Here is a 17206-nt window from a genome sequence, read left to right as displayed (position 1 = left end):
ATGAAAAAATTTAAGAGAAATTTTTACTTTTCTCAAAGAGCTCATAATCAAGAAAGACAATCATCAAAGAATACAAGAATGAAGAACAGATATTAAGATACAGAGAAAATCCAGTGGTTATTACAAGAAAGAATGCATTACATGAACAAGTTAAACATATTACTCTTGGCTCAATCCATTTGAGGTGTTGGTTGTTCGACCAATTCAAAAAAAATTGAAACTTACCCATTTGTTTCCTACATGTCTCACGACCTTAAAACTAACTTTTAAAAATATTTTATTTTAGCTTGTTGGCAGCTGCCATTTTTGTTATGTGTGCACACCTATTTTTGTGATTTCAATGGTTTATGGAAAAAATCATAACTAAAAAATTATTGGTCCTGGAAGAATGAAACAAAAACCAATTTATTCATATTTTCTCAAGGTAAAAGACTGGTTCAGTGGTTTACTTACCTACCTCTCTTCTTTCTATGAGAAAATTACCAATAAATTTGAATATGAAAAACAGTGAAATTTCACTTTTGGTAATTTTTTTAGGAGGCAGGGATAGTATACACAGTTTGAATTATTTTTTATGTGTAGGTATATGTTACTAGTTTTACCATACATGATAATGGTGATGAACTTACCCCTAAAATTTTATGAATTTTTGAAAACTAATTATTTTTTTTAAATTCAAATTTTGGCTTCAAATAACTTTGATGGGGCTAGTAATAAAAATCGCAAATATTCACAACATAAATCATCTACAAATCATTGAAATGATTTGTAGGTGTTTATGGCAAATAAAAATATTTCTTGTGTATTGTACTACTAAAAAGTTATAACCTCTCAAAAATCATGAAAAACCATTAAAAGTGATACCATTTTGACTCACTAATTAAGTGCCCCATAGAAGTTTCTAGTCTAATTAGCACTTTAATACTTTTGTACTTATTACTGCAGTTGAAATAGACTTGTTTGAACCATTCAACTGCAGTGTTCATGTTATAACAGGCTTGAAGAATCATTTCCAGTCATCAGGAAAATTCATGCTCATTTATGCTTGTTACATCATTTAGCTTCGCAGTTACAGACTGGTCAACTGACATTAGTCAGTGTTTTTTAAATAAATAAGTTTTACTTAATAATATTATACTTACAAATATTAAAATCAGTTAAATGGAAGAACAATGTTCAATAGGAATTTATGTGAATGAAGAGTGTCGTAAAACAGTGTATGGTACAGTGCCAAAAGAACTCATTAAAATTTTTGAATTTAGTGATGAAAACCAACAACCTTTTTTTTACATGTTAATTCAGATGTCACTAGTGTTTGTAAATATCATGAAAAATGTTTTTGTCAGAATTCAGTCACTTGTATGGACAGTTCTGTTGTGACCCTTTGAGAACTCACAAAAAACACAGTTATGAAAAACTTACAACAAATAACATTAGATCAAACTCTTAAAGAACACATTTTTCCAAATTTAAATTTAGTTCCTGAAAGATCTCTTTGTGTTAACTATTTCAAAAGTATTTTTTCTCCATCAAAATTGAAAAAAATGAAGCATGGATCAAAGACCATCGCTTGAACTAACTATAGTGACAGGTCGTTCTAACACAATTTCAAGAGAATTATCAGAAGAGATATCACAGCAGTTGGTTAACCAAACTAAATAATAAAATTTCATTGCTACAAAAACAAGCTATTTCATTGAATAATTAAAATTTTGCTACAATTTATTTTTTGCTCGATAGTGTTGACAAAAATAGACCAATATAAAAGTAAATATGAATTCTTGAAAAAAGATGTAGGCTACTCATTGAAATTTCAGTTTGTGTAAGTTTTACAAGCATTTTTGAATCAAAATTGTATTAGGTTAGTGGTATTGGTTAAGTTATCATTAAATTACGACCTACCATAAATAATTTAAAAAACTATTCTAAAAATATTGAAAACCTCAACTTCAACAACATAGGGGTAAATATAAAAAATATAAAGTGCAAAAAAGACAAGAAACTCTCTTGGAGCAATTATTTAATGAGCCAAAATGGTATTGTAAGAGGTTTTTCATGATTTTTGAGAGGTTACAATGTTTTTATTAGTACAATACATAAGAAACGTTTTTATTTGCCATAAACATCTACAAAAACAGTGTAAGTTGTGAAAATTTGAGATTTTTATCACTAGCCCCATCAAAGATACTTGAAGCCAAAATATGAATTAAAAAAAAAATAGTTTTAAAAATTCATAAAAATTTAGGGGTAAGTATATCGCCATTAATATTATTTATGGTAAAACTACTAACATATACCTACATAAAAAAAAAATTCAAATTGTGTATGCCATCCCTGCCTCTTGAAAAAAATTATCAAAAGTGAAATTTCATGGTTTTTCATGTTCAAATTTATTGGTAGTTTTCTTATAGAAAAGAGATAGGTAAATAAACTATGGACCAATCTTTTACCTTCAGAAAATACGATTAAACTGCTTTTTGTTTCATCCTTCTAGGACCAGCAGTTTTTTATTTATGATTTTTTTCCATAAATCCTTACAGTCACAAGAATAGGTGTGCGCATCATAACAAAAATGACCACCACAAGTAAACTGCTTAAATAAAAAATTGTTTTACGGTCTAAAGCATGTAGGAAACAAGTGATAAGTTTCAATTTTTTTTTTGAATAGGTCAAGCAACCAGTTTTTTTGGGACACTACAAATGGATTGACCCTCTTGGAAAATTTCTGCAAAGCCAACAGATCTATCTATATCATGTTCAAAGAGTGCAAGTTAATAATAAAAATGATAATTTGACAAAATGATCATTTTGTGAGGATTTTACAATAACTGTCAACCATCAACTCACATCAAAATTATAATCGCTGATGAAGAGCTGGATTCAACCAAAATGAAATTACCAATTTTCATTATGTTGGGCAACAAGAAATCCATATTTCATTATGCAATTAAAATTTAAACAATCTTTTCAATAAATATTTGGGCTTTATTTTAATCTCTGTGACCACCATAACGGTGGTCACAGAGTACTGCTTCACAGAATGAAATGAATGTAACATGTGAAAATTCTATGCCTGACTGGGATTTGAACCCAAGACCTTGGATTGAAGACCGAGATGCTACCACTCGCCATGGAGGCTAGCTTGTATCACAGAGGCAATGTTTGGGCTTGAATCATTGGATATTCACTGATCAGCTCATACTTCCTGCCAGCATGATTGAATGAGAATTATTACCCCTTCCTAGAAAACCTCCTACTGAACTATTTGGGTAAAATTCCTATGGTAACTAGGAATAACACACAATTCATGTATAATAGTGTCCCATTAAACTTCAATATAAATATCTACCAGTACTTGGACCATTACTTCCCTGAAAACTAGATTGGTCATGCTGGACCAACAGCTTGGCCCGCTAGATTGTCTGATCTGAACCGAAAAGATTTCTTGCTTTGCAGATATCTAAAGAATAAGAGGAATTCTGAAATAAGTTGTTGCACGTAACAACAATAAGTTGCCTTGTCATTGTTTGTTTACAGTATAAACAAATCAAGCATTGAAAATTTTCATGAAAGTATTAAAGAAAGTTTTCATCGTATCGAAACTACATCAGAGATTCTTTTGAGAATTTTAAAGGAGAAAATCATTAAATAACAAACAGGCTTGTACAGACTATTACCACTGATGGAGGTCACTATAGATATTTGCTCAAGGAAAATTGAAAGTTAAACTGGTATGTAATTATTTATGTATATTTAATGTTTGTATTGTTTAAATACTATTCAAATTTAAATTAATCTGCTGCTTATTTTCATTATGTAGAATATATTAAATCTTACTATTTTCTTAAAATGATAAATAATCTTCATTCAGTCACAATTAAGAGCAACGTGGGGATAAAATGGCAGAAAACTATTTTATTAATAAATAATGTTTAAATTTAATCAAATAAATAAAAAGGCTGACAATTTGCAAATGTAAAAAATATTTCAAAATCAGTTTATTTACTCTCAGTTTAATAAGCCATTATTTAGCATCAAAAGTATAAAAACGATTTAAGCTTACCACACACACAAATATATATATATATTTAGTATTAGGTGTATTTATTAATACAAAATTTAAAAATACTTATATTTATAGTTTAATTCCCTTTAATAAATTCCTTCTTAACCTACAAATAACTAGGGCTCCGTTAGGCGCCCTCCTACTAGCCCATAGGTGCTGGTACCGAAAGGACTTCAGCGGATGGACTGAAGGGGAATCACGCCGGGAATACTAGGCTCAAAAGCTTAGTCTCTCACGGTCAGAACCAATAAATAAATTTCACGATGGTCCATACGGATAGGAACGCAAATTACCAAATCTGTCCATAAATAAAACTTAAAATTTATAACCGCCACTAAATAACCCATGAAATCCGCCCGATAATAGAACAAGGGACATTGTCCAGGCTCTGCGAACTGTAGGAATAAATATTGAAATTCCCGCCATTCTTGCGTTCCGTTCCGTTAACTGGTTACCCGTACGAAGTAGGGTTAAAATGTATTTTGTCCGGTTCTTAGTGTTACCCGACCAACACCACTAGGATGTCATCGTACTTCGTTTGCCTTTTGTTTTTAATTTTTTAATCACTTTTATGTTTTTTAGTCAAATAACCGGTGGTGGGGCAGCCAGTCACGTCGTATATACAGAAACAGTGACAGTGTTGGTTGAACCAACGTCGCATCCCTTACAAAATCGAAAATTCAAAAAAACCCGAAAATGTTTTTACGAGAGGTTATCTCTAAAGTAAAGATCGTTTCATTGTAAAAAAATTATTCTGAAAACTTTATAAAATATTTTTTCTCTTTAACTACATAACTTATACTACTTCTCTATAAAATCGTCACACGAATTAAGACATTTATCGTAGCGATACACCAACTTCAATATACCCTCGTCGTACTCTTCTGCCGCCGCTCCATTTGGCCACTGATTAACAGCATTTTTTAGTAGATCGTCACCCGCGCGAATCGCTTACCACTCAAAAATTCTTTCAACTTCCCAAACAAATAAGGCAATCAGAAGGAGCTAGTCCGGGCTATATACTGGGTGATCGATTCCCATTTGGATGGGAAATTTACGATCATGTAGACGTGCATTATCGTGCAGCAGGTTGACGCCGTCCGTCAGCCGCCCACGTCGCGAATTTTGAATGCCGCGCCGTAACTTACGTACAGTTTCGCAGTAGGCTTTGCATTTATAGTAGTTCCACCGCGGCGTGAAATCAATCGGCAGCATGAAAAACCGATCCCGAAAGACTGGCCATCAATTTGCGTCCAAATGATTGTGGCTTGACGTCTGTAGGTTTAGTTTGTGATTGAGGATGACGCCATTCATTTGACTGCAGTTTTCTCTCTGGCGTGTAATAAAAAATACATTTCATCGCCGGTAACAATCAAATTAAGGAACTCATCACCTTTTTTCGTGTAGCGCATCAAAAATTCCAAAGCAGATCCCATTCGTTTTTTTTATGACGTTCCGTTAAGATGTGCGGCACCCGACGTACACAAACCTTTCTGATGCCTAAATTGTCATGAACAATGCGACCGATAACAGCTCTTGAAACATCAGCTAAAAGGGTCAGGTCGAAAATCGTTGAGCGACGATCTTTTATGATTTCATCATTGAGCAAGTCCTCGGTGTTTATCGAGGGCCTCCCCGAACTTTCTTCATCGAGCATATTAATTATTTCTAAAACTTTCACACCATTTTCGGACACTTCTTTCAATCAAGCTGTTGGTTACACAGCAACGAACTGCCTATGAATTTCAGCCGGCTTAACGTTTTGATGATTTAAAAAACGTATGACTCCACGTATTTCAGCGGCAACATCTACTTTTCCTATACATTTTATAACGTAATAACTCACACGTAATCAAAGATACTACAACGCGGCAACTTCCAGACAACAATGCAGCGTGTACATTACTAGTGTGGCCATGAACACAGGTTCGCCAACCTTAAGGAAAGAAATTTTCCAGCGGTCTTTACTTTAGAGATATCCCTCGTAGATATTTATCTGAGGAGTATTTGCAAGCCCCAATCCAGTGAATATCTCGTTTAGTATGGTCTGAAATATGGAAAATTTGCAATCAGTGTTCAAATTTTTTAACCTTTCTTCACCCCTTTTAAGGTAGAATTTCGAGAAATTTAGACATTGGTTTTAAGATAAGCATTAAAATTACACACACCAAAAATCAAGTTGATGTCTTGATTTGTACGGAGAAATTAAAAAAAAATAACTGGGTTTAAAAAAATATTCAAAATCCATTTTCTCTTTAAATAGGAATTACAAAAAACCCTTTCTTAATGTGAACTTACACTGTAAGAACACGTATACAAATTTTCATCAATTTATCTCAAGTAGTTTTTGCTGGGCATTGATGAAGTCAGTCAGTCAGGACAGGTTGTTTTGTAGGTACAGTTTACATATATGGAAAGTTTTGTAAAAGTTTATAACACACTTCCTGAATCCCATGGATGAAAACAAGTACATATAACCTGCATTTCATAAATGCAAAATACATGCTAACCTACTTTTTAATTTGTTTTTGTAAAATAAAAACTTCAATGTAGGAAAAAACTGTTTCTTTACTTTTTCTATACCTTAACAACTATCTAAAAATAATACTAATTTAATATTAAGGAAGGAAGTGAGATTATTTTTAACACTTCCTATTTTGGAAAAATGCCAAATTCATAAGACATTAAAACTGCTGGCAACAGACCAAAAATTCAGCACGTAAACAATATATACACCTTAATGTTCTTTCCAGGTCATTCTATCAATAAGAACAAACCAATTTATTTTAAAACACATGAGAATAAAAATGAATCTCAAAATAATAAATAAAGCATTTACAATAATAACATGTTCTCAAAATAATACTGTAACAGTGATAAAAATAAACAAAAGGTTATTAAATCATATAATGGCACAATAAATATAAAATTAGTTATACCATCAATTCAAATAAAAAATAAAAAACCTAAAAATATTGGGAAATTTTAATAAAATATACTCCTGTAAATAAAGAAAATATGTTTTGTCCATCTTGAAAAGATAAAGATAAATAAAAATACAGAGTTAAAATATAATTATTATCTTGCTGACAATATAACCTTAAAATGGATTTATTGTAAAATAATATTTATAATACAATAAAATTAAACAGTAATAAATCAAAATGGTTACTCTACCAATCAATACATAACCTCTACACATTTTTTCTAACTATATTTTAATGAATGATAGTATGCTATATACAATTCTGTTTACGCAAATATTAAATGATATCAGCACTAAAATAAATATTAATTAATATGAAATAACCTATATTTTTATAAAATTTACTTAGCAGCATTATTGGAAGTAAATATTACTGAATATGTTTAGTATAACTAAAAAATTATTATAAAATAAAATGTTATTTTACAGACACATTCACAGCTTAATTAAATTAATTTTTTCACACAATATTTCTAACAGCGCATAACTGCACAATATTTCATATTACAGATTATATTTTGATACCAGCAAGATTTTTAATACAAATTAATTGTTGAGTTAGAAGCAGGTTACATAATACAAATACCATAACAGCGCAGTGGACTGAATATAAAAATAAGTAAAAAACACATGAAGTTGGAAGGAACCAGTAAAAGAGTAATACAGAAAAAAAAGCATAGAAAGGAAAATGGGAATGAACATATATGAACCTGAAATCTTGTAGAATAATACTATTATAATGAACTAAACTGATCTTTTTTTAAAATTGTAAAAATTCAAAACTGAAGAAGAGGAAAGAAATTGAAAAAGGGGTGAAAATAGTTTTCAAACTTTTTTCAAAATAATATATTCTTAATAAAATGTTACAAAAAACTATCAAATATGCTTATGGTGTTGATAACTCAATAAAAACAATTATTTACACAATAACTATTATTAGCAAGAGATATAGCTTTTCTTTTTTTTTTCTGTAGTCTCCAGAACCATCGTAAGGTATTACTTCAGAGGATGAATGAGGATTTGTATAAATAGGCTTAGCGTACATCTGGAATTAGCCCTAACAGTCCTGATTTTTTGGTGTTGTCCGGGGTTTGAGAATTTTATGATTGGTGAGGACACTCTTAATTTTTCTTAATTTATTAGACATCACGTTTTTTAACATTTTCTTATGGCCGTGCTCTCAGCCGACCTTGGAGCATGTGCTGACGTCGTTTTAATAGACATGGCTACCGATCTTGCCACAAATTTTTACTTAGCCATTTGGCAACATAACGGAAGCAATGTGCTTAAGTTGTTTTTGTGTGTGAAGTAACTTGTATTCATGTTTTTGATCATTTTATCTCTATTCATTTTTTGTCTCATCGTTTAGCAATGGGCAAAAGAAAATGTGTGTTTAATGTTAACCTGCAACAGGAAAATTTTTGAAAATGTGTAATGACAGTAACAATGAACACGTTTATTGCACACTATGTACAGGAGAATTTTCTGTTGCACATAAAGGAAAGACCACGTGAAAACTGCTAAGCATAAGAGTGCTATTAATGCTATTGCTTCAACAAACGTATGAGACTTTTTTTAAAACCAAAGATAGGAATAGCAATAACAGTGATCTGCAGTGTGCTGCTAATGAAGCTATATTTTCATACCACGCTGCTAGACACTCGGTTTCAAAACATCAGACTGCACATCTAAACTGATTAAAAAATTATATGACCCAAAATTTTCATCTGCTAGAACCAAAACCGAGGCAATTATTGCTAACATTATTTTGCCATTTATATTCGAGTTCTTTGGAAAACATTAATTATGTAACAGTAACGATGGATAGCTCAAACAGAAGTGAAGTAAAACTTGTTCCGATCGTTGTAAGATATTTCAGTTTGGAAGAGGGAATTCAAGTTAAACTTTTAAATTTCGATGAAGTATCAGGTGAAACTGCTCAAATTTTGACTCAGTATCTATTGCAGTGTGTGAAAAAATACAAACTTGAAGAAAAAATGGTTTGTCATTCTGCTGATAGCACGTAACAGTAATTCTGGTGGTGTAAAGGGAAAGGGGAATGAAATTATGTTAAGAAAAGTTCAAAGTGATTTAGGTAGACCTGTTTTAGGAATTGGTTGTTCTGCCTACATTGTACACAATTCAGTATAAACAGCAGTGATTCTCTACCCGTGGACGTAGAAGTTATTGTTATAAATATTTTCACATATATTCAGTAAGAGTAACAAAACTTAAAAGAGTTCTGTGAATTTTTGGAAACAGATTAAAAAAAGGATTATCTCATAGCAGCACAAGGTTCCTTACTTTGTTACCTGCAACAGAAAGAATTTTTTCCATTTTTGATGGCCTAATATCATATTCTTATCTTGACAAATGCCCAAAATTATTATTTGATTTTTTTGAAAATCTAGAAAGTGAAATGTTTTTTTAATTTTTATATAGCACTCTACAATAATTTAATAATGTACTTCAGAAATTCGAAGCTAATTCTAACACAGCAACAGTACTGATACTATCCTTAAGAGTTGTGGAGAAACAGTTCTGATAACGTCAGTAAGTTTCAGTGGATAAATTTATGAACTGAAATTGCTTGGTCTGATTTAGAAGCGAGTGCACAAGTTATTAATGAAATTATAAAGGATTCCATAAATACTGATGACCTATTGTTGAACCAGGTATTGTTTGAACATTGTTGAACCAGGTAATTCAAAACCAGAGGGTAAGTTGTGGTTCAAGTTCTGAAAAATTACCAGATACTATTGAAAGAGAAGTGAAAAGCAATTTTTAAGGTGTTTCAAAAGACCAATATTTCATGTTGCAATAATTCTAAAGTGGTTGAGTTTATGATATATTTGCCTGGAACATCTGTTTCAGTTGAGTTTTTTTCAATTACAGGGAACATTTGGTATTCTGAACAGGCCTTTCAGTATCTACTGTTAAACATCTGTTAAATGTTAAAATTAATTCAAAACTTTCTTGTTGTAAATTTTATGATGTAATTAAAGCAAACAAACCATTTCGGAAAAAAGTCTTGTCTAGTGAAAAATACATCTGAATAAAGTTTAATGTTTCAGTAAACTGTTAAGACTTTTAAGTAATTTCTAAAATATCCTGGGTTGGATACAAAAAAATATGGTAAGCCTATGTATCAATGTAGTAGTCTTATACAGTCTCAGGTCAACCATTGCTGAAATGTGTGGTTAATTGAAACTTAACCACCAAAGAACACACCAGTATCCACAATCTAGTATTCAAATCCGTATAAAAGTAACTGCCTTTATTAGGATTTCAACCTTATAACTCTCGACTTGCAGAATAACTATAACTCATCATTGCAGATCAGCTATTTCAGAGTTCACCACTAAACCAACTCAATGAATTAAGGGGTACAGCTGAGAATAGATAAATTGTTTTAAGAAAAAGTATAAGGTAAAGCACACAGGCCGACACTTAAGTTTAGTCAGAATGAGGTAAACTGGTTTAGGACTAGACTTTACATAAGCTTAAATTGTTCATTTGTTACCACAATTACTCAATACATTATGTTCGAGGGTGCTAAATTAGATCTGAGCTCCAAATATTTAGATTCCCAGTTTGAATTACTTAATATTCATAAGGTAGCAACAAATAAATGGTTGTTAGTATTTCTACAAATGTCCATTCATAACTATAATTATAAGTTTCAGACTTTATATTACAGAAAAATCTAATGTACAACTCATTAATATTCATAATAATATATTATTTGTCATAAATGAATTGAGATGTGAATCAAAAAAATTAAATGACTGATAGTAACAATAACTTGGTCATTCAATAGAACACAATAATTAATAGTAGAATCTTTGAGGGGCATCCTTTTTAAAGAAAATAAATAAATTTAAAATTAGGAATAGTACATAATGCAAATGACAAGGAAGAATATAACAAAGCTACACGACACAAGTTAGTTGATTAAAAAACAACCTTAAATCTAACGATTATTATTAAAAATCACAGAGATCAGTATAAAAATGAATGGCTAAACTCACATTTTGTGTGGGTCAATGAGAAGCACTATAAAACAAGAAAATGATTATACATGCTCTTTAAAATCATATTTAGACAATCAAATAAAAATAATTTGTAAACTTGTAAGATAAAACTGTAGTTGAAAAGAAAAAAGTAAATAAAGAGGTGGTTGCACTCCTGCTACCAGCTATTTTAGTAGTTTCCTGCACAGATTATTTATTAGAGAACACAATACTGTTCGAACGCAATAATAAACAGTGAATGGCTGAGGTATTCTTCGACTAAGATATTAGAAATTTAGACTAATGCCTTAATTGTACAATTTGTATTAACACAGGAAGGGGTTCAATGAGAGAATATAAAGAGTTGAAATAACATTATAATAGTTGATTTAAAGCTTAAGGGAATAATCAAGAAGAGCAACCAAAATGGTTACAACCACTCTGGCTGTTTACCAATTATGGTATATGCAGCCAAAGAAGGATTTTTTCCTGTACATATCTCTGGTTGTATCTAGATTTTTTTATTATTTTACTATTAACAAAAACAAATTCATGCTAAATAAAACGGCTATAAAACCAACCCTTCTTAGGGGTGGATCTTGACTTGCTTAAAAAAAAAAAATTTACTTCACTTTGTTATATTAATTCAAATTCTAAGGAAAATAATGCTTATAATAATAAAATAAATGAATCTGTAAATATTTAGATTACAAAAAAATATCAAGGGATAATAATGATAAAATAAATGTATTAGTAAGCATCTATTCATTACAAATATCTAATAACTTTTGACAAAATAAATTAATATCACTTTATTATTGAACAAAAAAATAGAAAATTGCATAAGCGAATGCAAACAGGTGCTTAAATATTATTTACCATAATCAAAATGCTTCTTACAAAGAAATCTATTTGGTATTTCGGTACTTTACGTATTAGCCCGTTAAACATAACCCGTAACTTTGAAATCATTAACATATTATACATACTAAAGTATAAGCATTATTGCTTAAAATTATATTTTTAGATTACAAATATAATCTAACTTAACCTACGCTCGCTAGCGATCGAAGCGTGCGTAGCTTACGTTTGGTTAAATTATATTTATAAAATAAAAAATATAAATGGTTAAAAAATGGTAATATAATGGTTATATCGGGTGATATAACAATAACCCAAAATTTTGCAGTTTATTGATCGACGGGCTAATACGTAAGTAACGGTATTTCTTCACACGTTTTTCGTCGGCATTTAAAAATTAAGATAAGTACTAATGAATGGCCAGTATAAAAATAAATAGATAAAGGCTCAAAAATAAAATACAATCTATTATATTTTATAAATATATCAAAAACAAATTATACACTTAATTACTGTTAATAAAAGAAAAAAAAATCATCGTTTCTTGCTTTAATCAGTAAAATGATACAGAGAACAAATGATACACATGAAATTAAATAAGGAAACCTATCATGAAACCATACATGTATCACAATCAGAACAGAAGCAGCTGAAAAGCTAACCACAAGATTACCTTCAAAACGTTTTTCAATAGTTTTTATTTTTTATTACAAAAAAAAAATTTCAAAAATTAAATGTATAATTTTATGACTGATGAGTTAAATAGTCAGTAATTTACTAATAAAAATAATCTTTATTGTACAAGATAAAGAAAACAATAAAAACAGAATGTTTAATTTTTGTAAATTTTTATGTATAATGATTATATGTAAATTTCATTTTTGTAATAAAAAAAAAAAAATGGTTATAATATTTAGTGCAATTAAATATAATCTATTCCCTATTATGAAAGTGAAAGTTAAAAATAAACACAATAATAATTATACTGAATCTACTGTTTTAAATCAGTGAACCATATTTAAAAACCAATCATCTTATTTTATAGCAAATTTACAGAGCTACACAAAACTTTTCTTTAAGCTAAAGCATTAAGTTCAATATTTATCACAAATATAACAGTTTAAATTAAATAATTCCATCAATAATTATCTTTTACACAGATTTTTCACTATTTAACAAAGACCATTTATTACTTACGGAAGTTTTTTTTAATTTGAAAAAATTCTTCAAGGATAACAAATTATAATACAGCATTTCAAATAAATGAAGGGTATTTAATTCTCAATTTCACAAATACCTAATAAATTAGATTCAAAGTAACAACAGCTAGTTTTTAATCTATTGTAAAGGCCAACAATTTCACTTAATATCAAATTAACCACTTTCTTTTACAGTAGCTACACAATTCCCTTGGAATAGGTTTTTCATTGAATAATTAATTAATTGACTCCAGACAGAAAAAAGTAGACCAAGGTCGGATAGCAGCATTTCATAAAAATAATTATTCAGTCCAATATATTGAACATAGGGAAGAAAAAATCAAATTTTATAATATATAAAACCAATTTGATACAACATACAAATGAATAAAGAAGTACCTTGTACACATCAGATTGATTTACTATTAATCAAATTATACTTTTATACATTACCAACAAAAACTTACAACCAAACAATGTGTACATTTATATTTCAGAACGTTTAATCCAGTTTTATACATTACTTATACTTCAAAATGTCAGTTTTTGAAAAATAAAGAATACTTAAAGATTTGTAATTGTGGTTAACTGCTAATATCTCAATTTATTTGTAATATTCAATTTTTCAGTAGGAAATTGCTATTTAAGTATAGCTGATGTCTTACCATGGGAAATTTTTCTACTGCTATCAGTTTTTGTTCATGTTATTAATTTTTCAAAGCACTTATAAACAAAACCAGAATTTTAAAAAATTCAGTTTTATAAATAATCTCTTTTTGTAAAATTATAAATTACAAAAACATGTAATTAAAAACTAACATTTAAATATAGAAATAACTTCAGAAATTTACATGCAATTAGTTTAAATTAAAAAATATAATTACAAATGGCCATTTACAATGAGACCTGTGCATTTACAGAAAAATGGTATCATTCTTTGTTCAATCACAATTTCTGAAAATCGCAAATCATTGATATGGATTGATTTATCTATTAGAAACTGCACCTTAGGTTACAGTGTCTTAACCACAGCAACTGTAGATATAAAAAAATTGGTCTGTCATTAAACAGTTTTGTAAAAAATAAATAAATATGTTGCAAGGGTCTCAAATTCAAATTGGTGTCAAAACCAACAACCTAAATCTACATAAAACCATACAGATAAAAAACACTTGTTTATTTCTAGTATTACAACTTAAGAAACAATTTTATAATTCTCTTACCTGGCAATTCTCACCAGTTTTCCTTCGGCGTTTTTTTTAAGTACAAAAGGTAAACGATTAGAAACAACAATAAGTTTACCAGCAGCATCTAAGGTAAAACTTCTATTGCTTAGCGATTGATTAGAAGTCTGAGTAGACTGAGTGTGAGATTCAGGTCTGTCCGTCATTTTGAAGCTATTAAAATAATAAACAGAATAGTGGCAATTCAACTGAAGTTAGTACATGACACTTAACTAATTATGTCATTAATAAAGCTCCCGAATGATTTACTCGAAATAATGTAGATTCAACGATTACTACCAGTGCTTGTAAATAAAACCGGTTAAGTGACGCAAATGAACTTTGTTATCAAAAAGTGCAATTCTTGATAAATTTTATAGGTTAAGGTTCAAATAATGTATAAATGATTAATAAAATTGAATTAAATGGTATTTCCTTTAATATAATCTAATAATGAATCGCATTAAAAGAACAAATTAAAATTGCAACGAAAACGACCGCAAATTAATCTCTAAAATACAACACCAGACTAAAACCACGCTACACCGGTTACAGCTGAAGATCAACTGACCTTGTCTGACCACACAGGCGCAATCGCGACCTACCATAACATACAGTCGGTTTACGAAAAACTACGTTATTGATACTGAACAAAGGAAGAATAGAGTTCCCGGAAACTTCTAAAATACGAACACTTAATTTTTATAAGATGTATTTTTAATAAAAATAGATGGAAAGTAAATCTTTTTCACAGAAAAAACAATACTATCGCGCAAGGCTAAAAACTACAAAAATGGTTACGTGGAAAAAATGTTAAAACTTATTTTTGAAATCCATGCAGTGAAGCTCGCAACGACTGTACAGTCAATCACGTGTTTTATCTGTGACTAGGATGTGATATCACTATTGATGTAAAACAACGTTTCTACTATTATTACTTAATTGCTGCCAATCAACGTTTTCTTTTAAGATAATCGATATTTTTCACTTTACCGAGTGGTGTTTTAACTGTGTATTTATACATTATTGATTTTTTTTGGTCTACTGTCATTCGCAGTGATAATTTTAAAAGAATGCAAAACGGATATATTTCATTTTAACTGTACTGTCAGCTGCAACTACCAAATTAATATCTAGGAATATGCGAATTTTTTTAATACTTATGTATTTCCCCTATACTTTTGTTTACTTTTAAGTAAAGCATCCATTTGTTTCATAGTATTAAAATATATTTTCATAGTATTGTGATGCTTATTTCTAATAAAAAAATTTATTCAGATCAGTGCATATAAATTAAATCACGTCACTGACTGTACCTTATTATTCAAAATTAAAAAAAAGAAGGATCTGTTCAAGCATGTCTTTAATGAACATGAAAATCCTTAATCAGCACATCATAAACATAAAGTTAATGAAAATAATGAGAAGAGTAGTTATGATCCATAAAATTACATAAACAATACATATGAAGTAAGATGAAACTATGTAGAAATAAAATGATTATCCATTAAATTAAGGTGTATCTAAATAATATTATTTAATCATTCATCATCAAAGTAATATTGGTTCTGTAAAACAAGATCTTTTAATTCAATCTCAAATATACTAGTATATATATATTTTTATGTAGAGATTTTATTAAAAAAAGGCCTTAGTAGGTCTATTCTCATAGACTGAAGCATTATGACATGAGAATGATTCTGTTAGCTAGTGTGGTTTTTCTTCCTTAGTAAAAAAGTAGCATACATATTGGAATTATTAGAATTTATAAATTTTCAAAGTCAATCAACACAACAATTATTATCTAGCTTCACCAAATAAAAAAAGACACCCCATGTTTTATCATAGTTTGTCTAGCCTTTGAAATTGGTCTAAAGATGTAATATGTTCTAGAAAGTAGTATTGGCAGAATATTTTTTGTTGCCTTATACCATCTGCCTCATCTGTCTTATAAATTATTATATAGCAACCTCTGTGGCAAACAAAATAAAAGTGTGACTTGTAGGGTTGACTTACATTTTGGTGGGTTCAGTATGCTGATGTGCAATACTTGTCAATTCAGTGAAGAAAGCAATATGAAACCACTTTGTTACTCATATTCCTTAAAGCATGGCATGGGATGGTTTTTTTTTTAAATTTTTGACAATGGCTATGTTGTTTTGGAAGTGAACTCACCACAGTATGGTTTTAAGCCTCAAGTTAATACATTAACTGAGTTTGCTTTAATAAAATACACTGAAAATATGGCAAGTGAATTGCACAGCAGTGACAAAAGCTATTAAATTCATTTTTAATTCAGGAAAAATATTATTAAAAAATTATAACATGAGTTAATAGCATTTATTCAAAGTTATGTATCGAACTGCAAACATAGCGTCATAAGAAACATTTGCATAAAATCAAATGTGTTTAGTTCTACAATCAATGGATGGAGATTTTTTTTTTGGTTAAGAGTACTGTAATCAATACTTGATTTAATTTTATTCTTATTATTTTATGGATACTACCCATAATGTAATTTCAGGAGTTCTATTTGCTGATTATATAAACCTTATTACACTCTCTAAATGTGCATGCCAATATTTTGAGATCAATACATTTCTCCCTTTAAATAAAAATTTTACTCAAATAAAATCATTGAATACATTAGGAAATAATTCTGTCAAGATTGTACAAGATGTAAGCAAAACATCAACTTGTTTCTGAGGTAATGCAAATAACAAATGTAATGTCCTGATTACAGTAATCAGAATAAAAGTTGGAAGGAATATATGAATGGTACAGGCAGTAGTGTAACATGTGTTTCATCTCTGATTTAACATTGACCCTCCAACAAGAAATAACATATGTTGCTGGTT

At 29.5% G+C, this 17206-nt stretch overlaps 1 protein-coding gene across 2 annotated transcripts in view; it reads right to left on the bottom strand.

Annotated features, from left to right (window-relative positions):
* The window catches only part of Tps1 (Trehalose-6-phosphate synthase 1), an 86080-nt gene extending 70996 nt beyond the window's left edge, over positions 1-15084 (bottom strand). Inside the window, exon 1 of one of the 2 annotated variants that reach the window (XM_075369861.1) lies at positions 14349-15084. In XM_075369861.1, the coding sequence (XP_075225976.1) occupies positions 14349-14515 (167 nt within the window). In that variant the 5' untranslated portion in view covers positions 14516-15084. The remainder of the gene's footprint in view (positions 1-14348) is intronic. The other variant, XM_075369862.1, reaches the window with a different exon arrangement.
* Positions 15085-17206: the final 2122 nt, after the last annotated feature.

This window comes from Lycorma delicatula, chromosome 6 (genome assembly GCF_047948215.1).
Source record: "Lycorma delicatula isolate Av1 chromosome 6, ASM4794821v1, whole genome shotgun sequence".
NCBI lineage: Eukaryota > Metazoa > Arthropoda > Insecta > Hemiptera > Fulgoridae > Lycorma > Lycorma delicatula.
The sequence above is the reverse complement of the archived record's forward strand: the minus strand, read 5'-3'. Positions and strand labels throughout refer to the sequence as shown.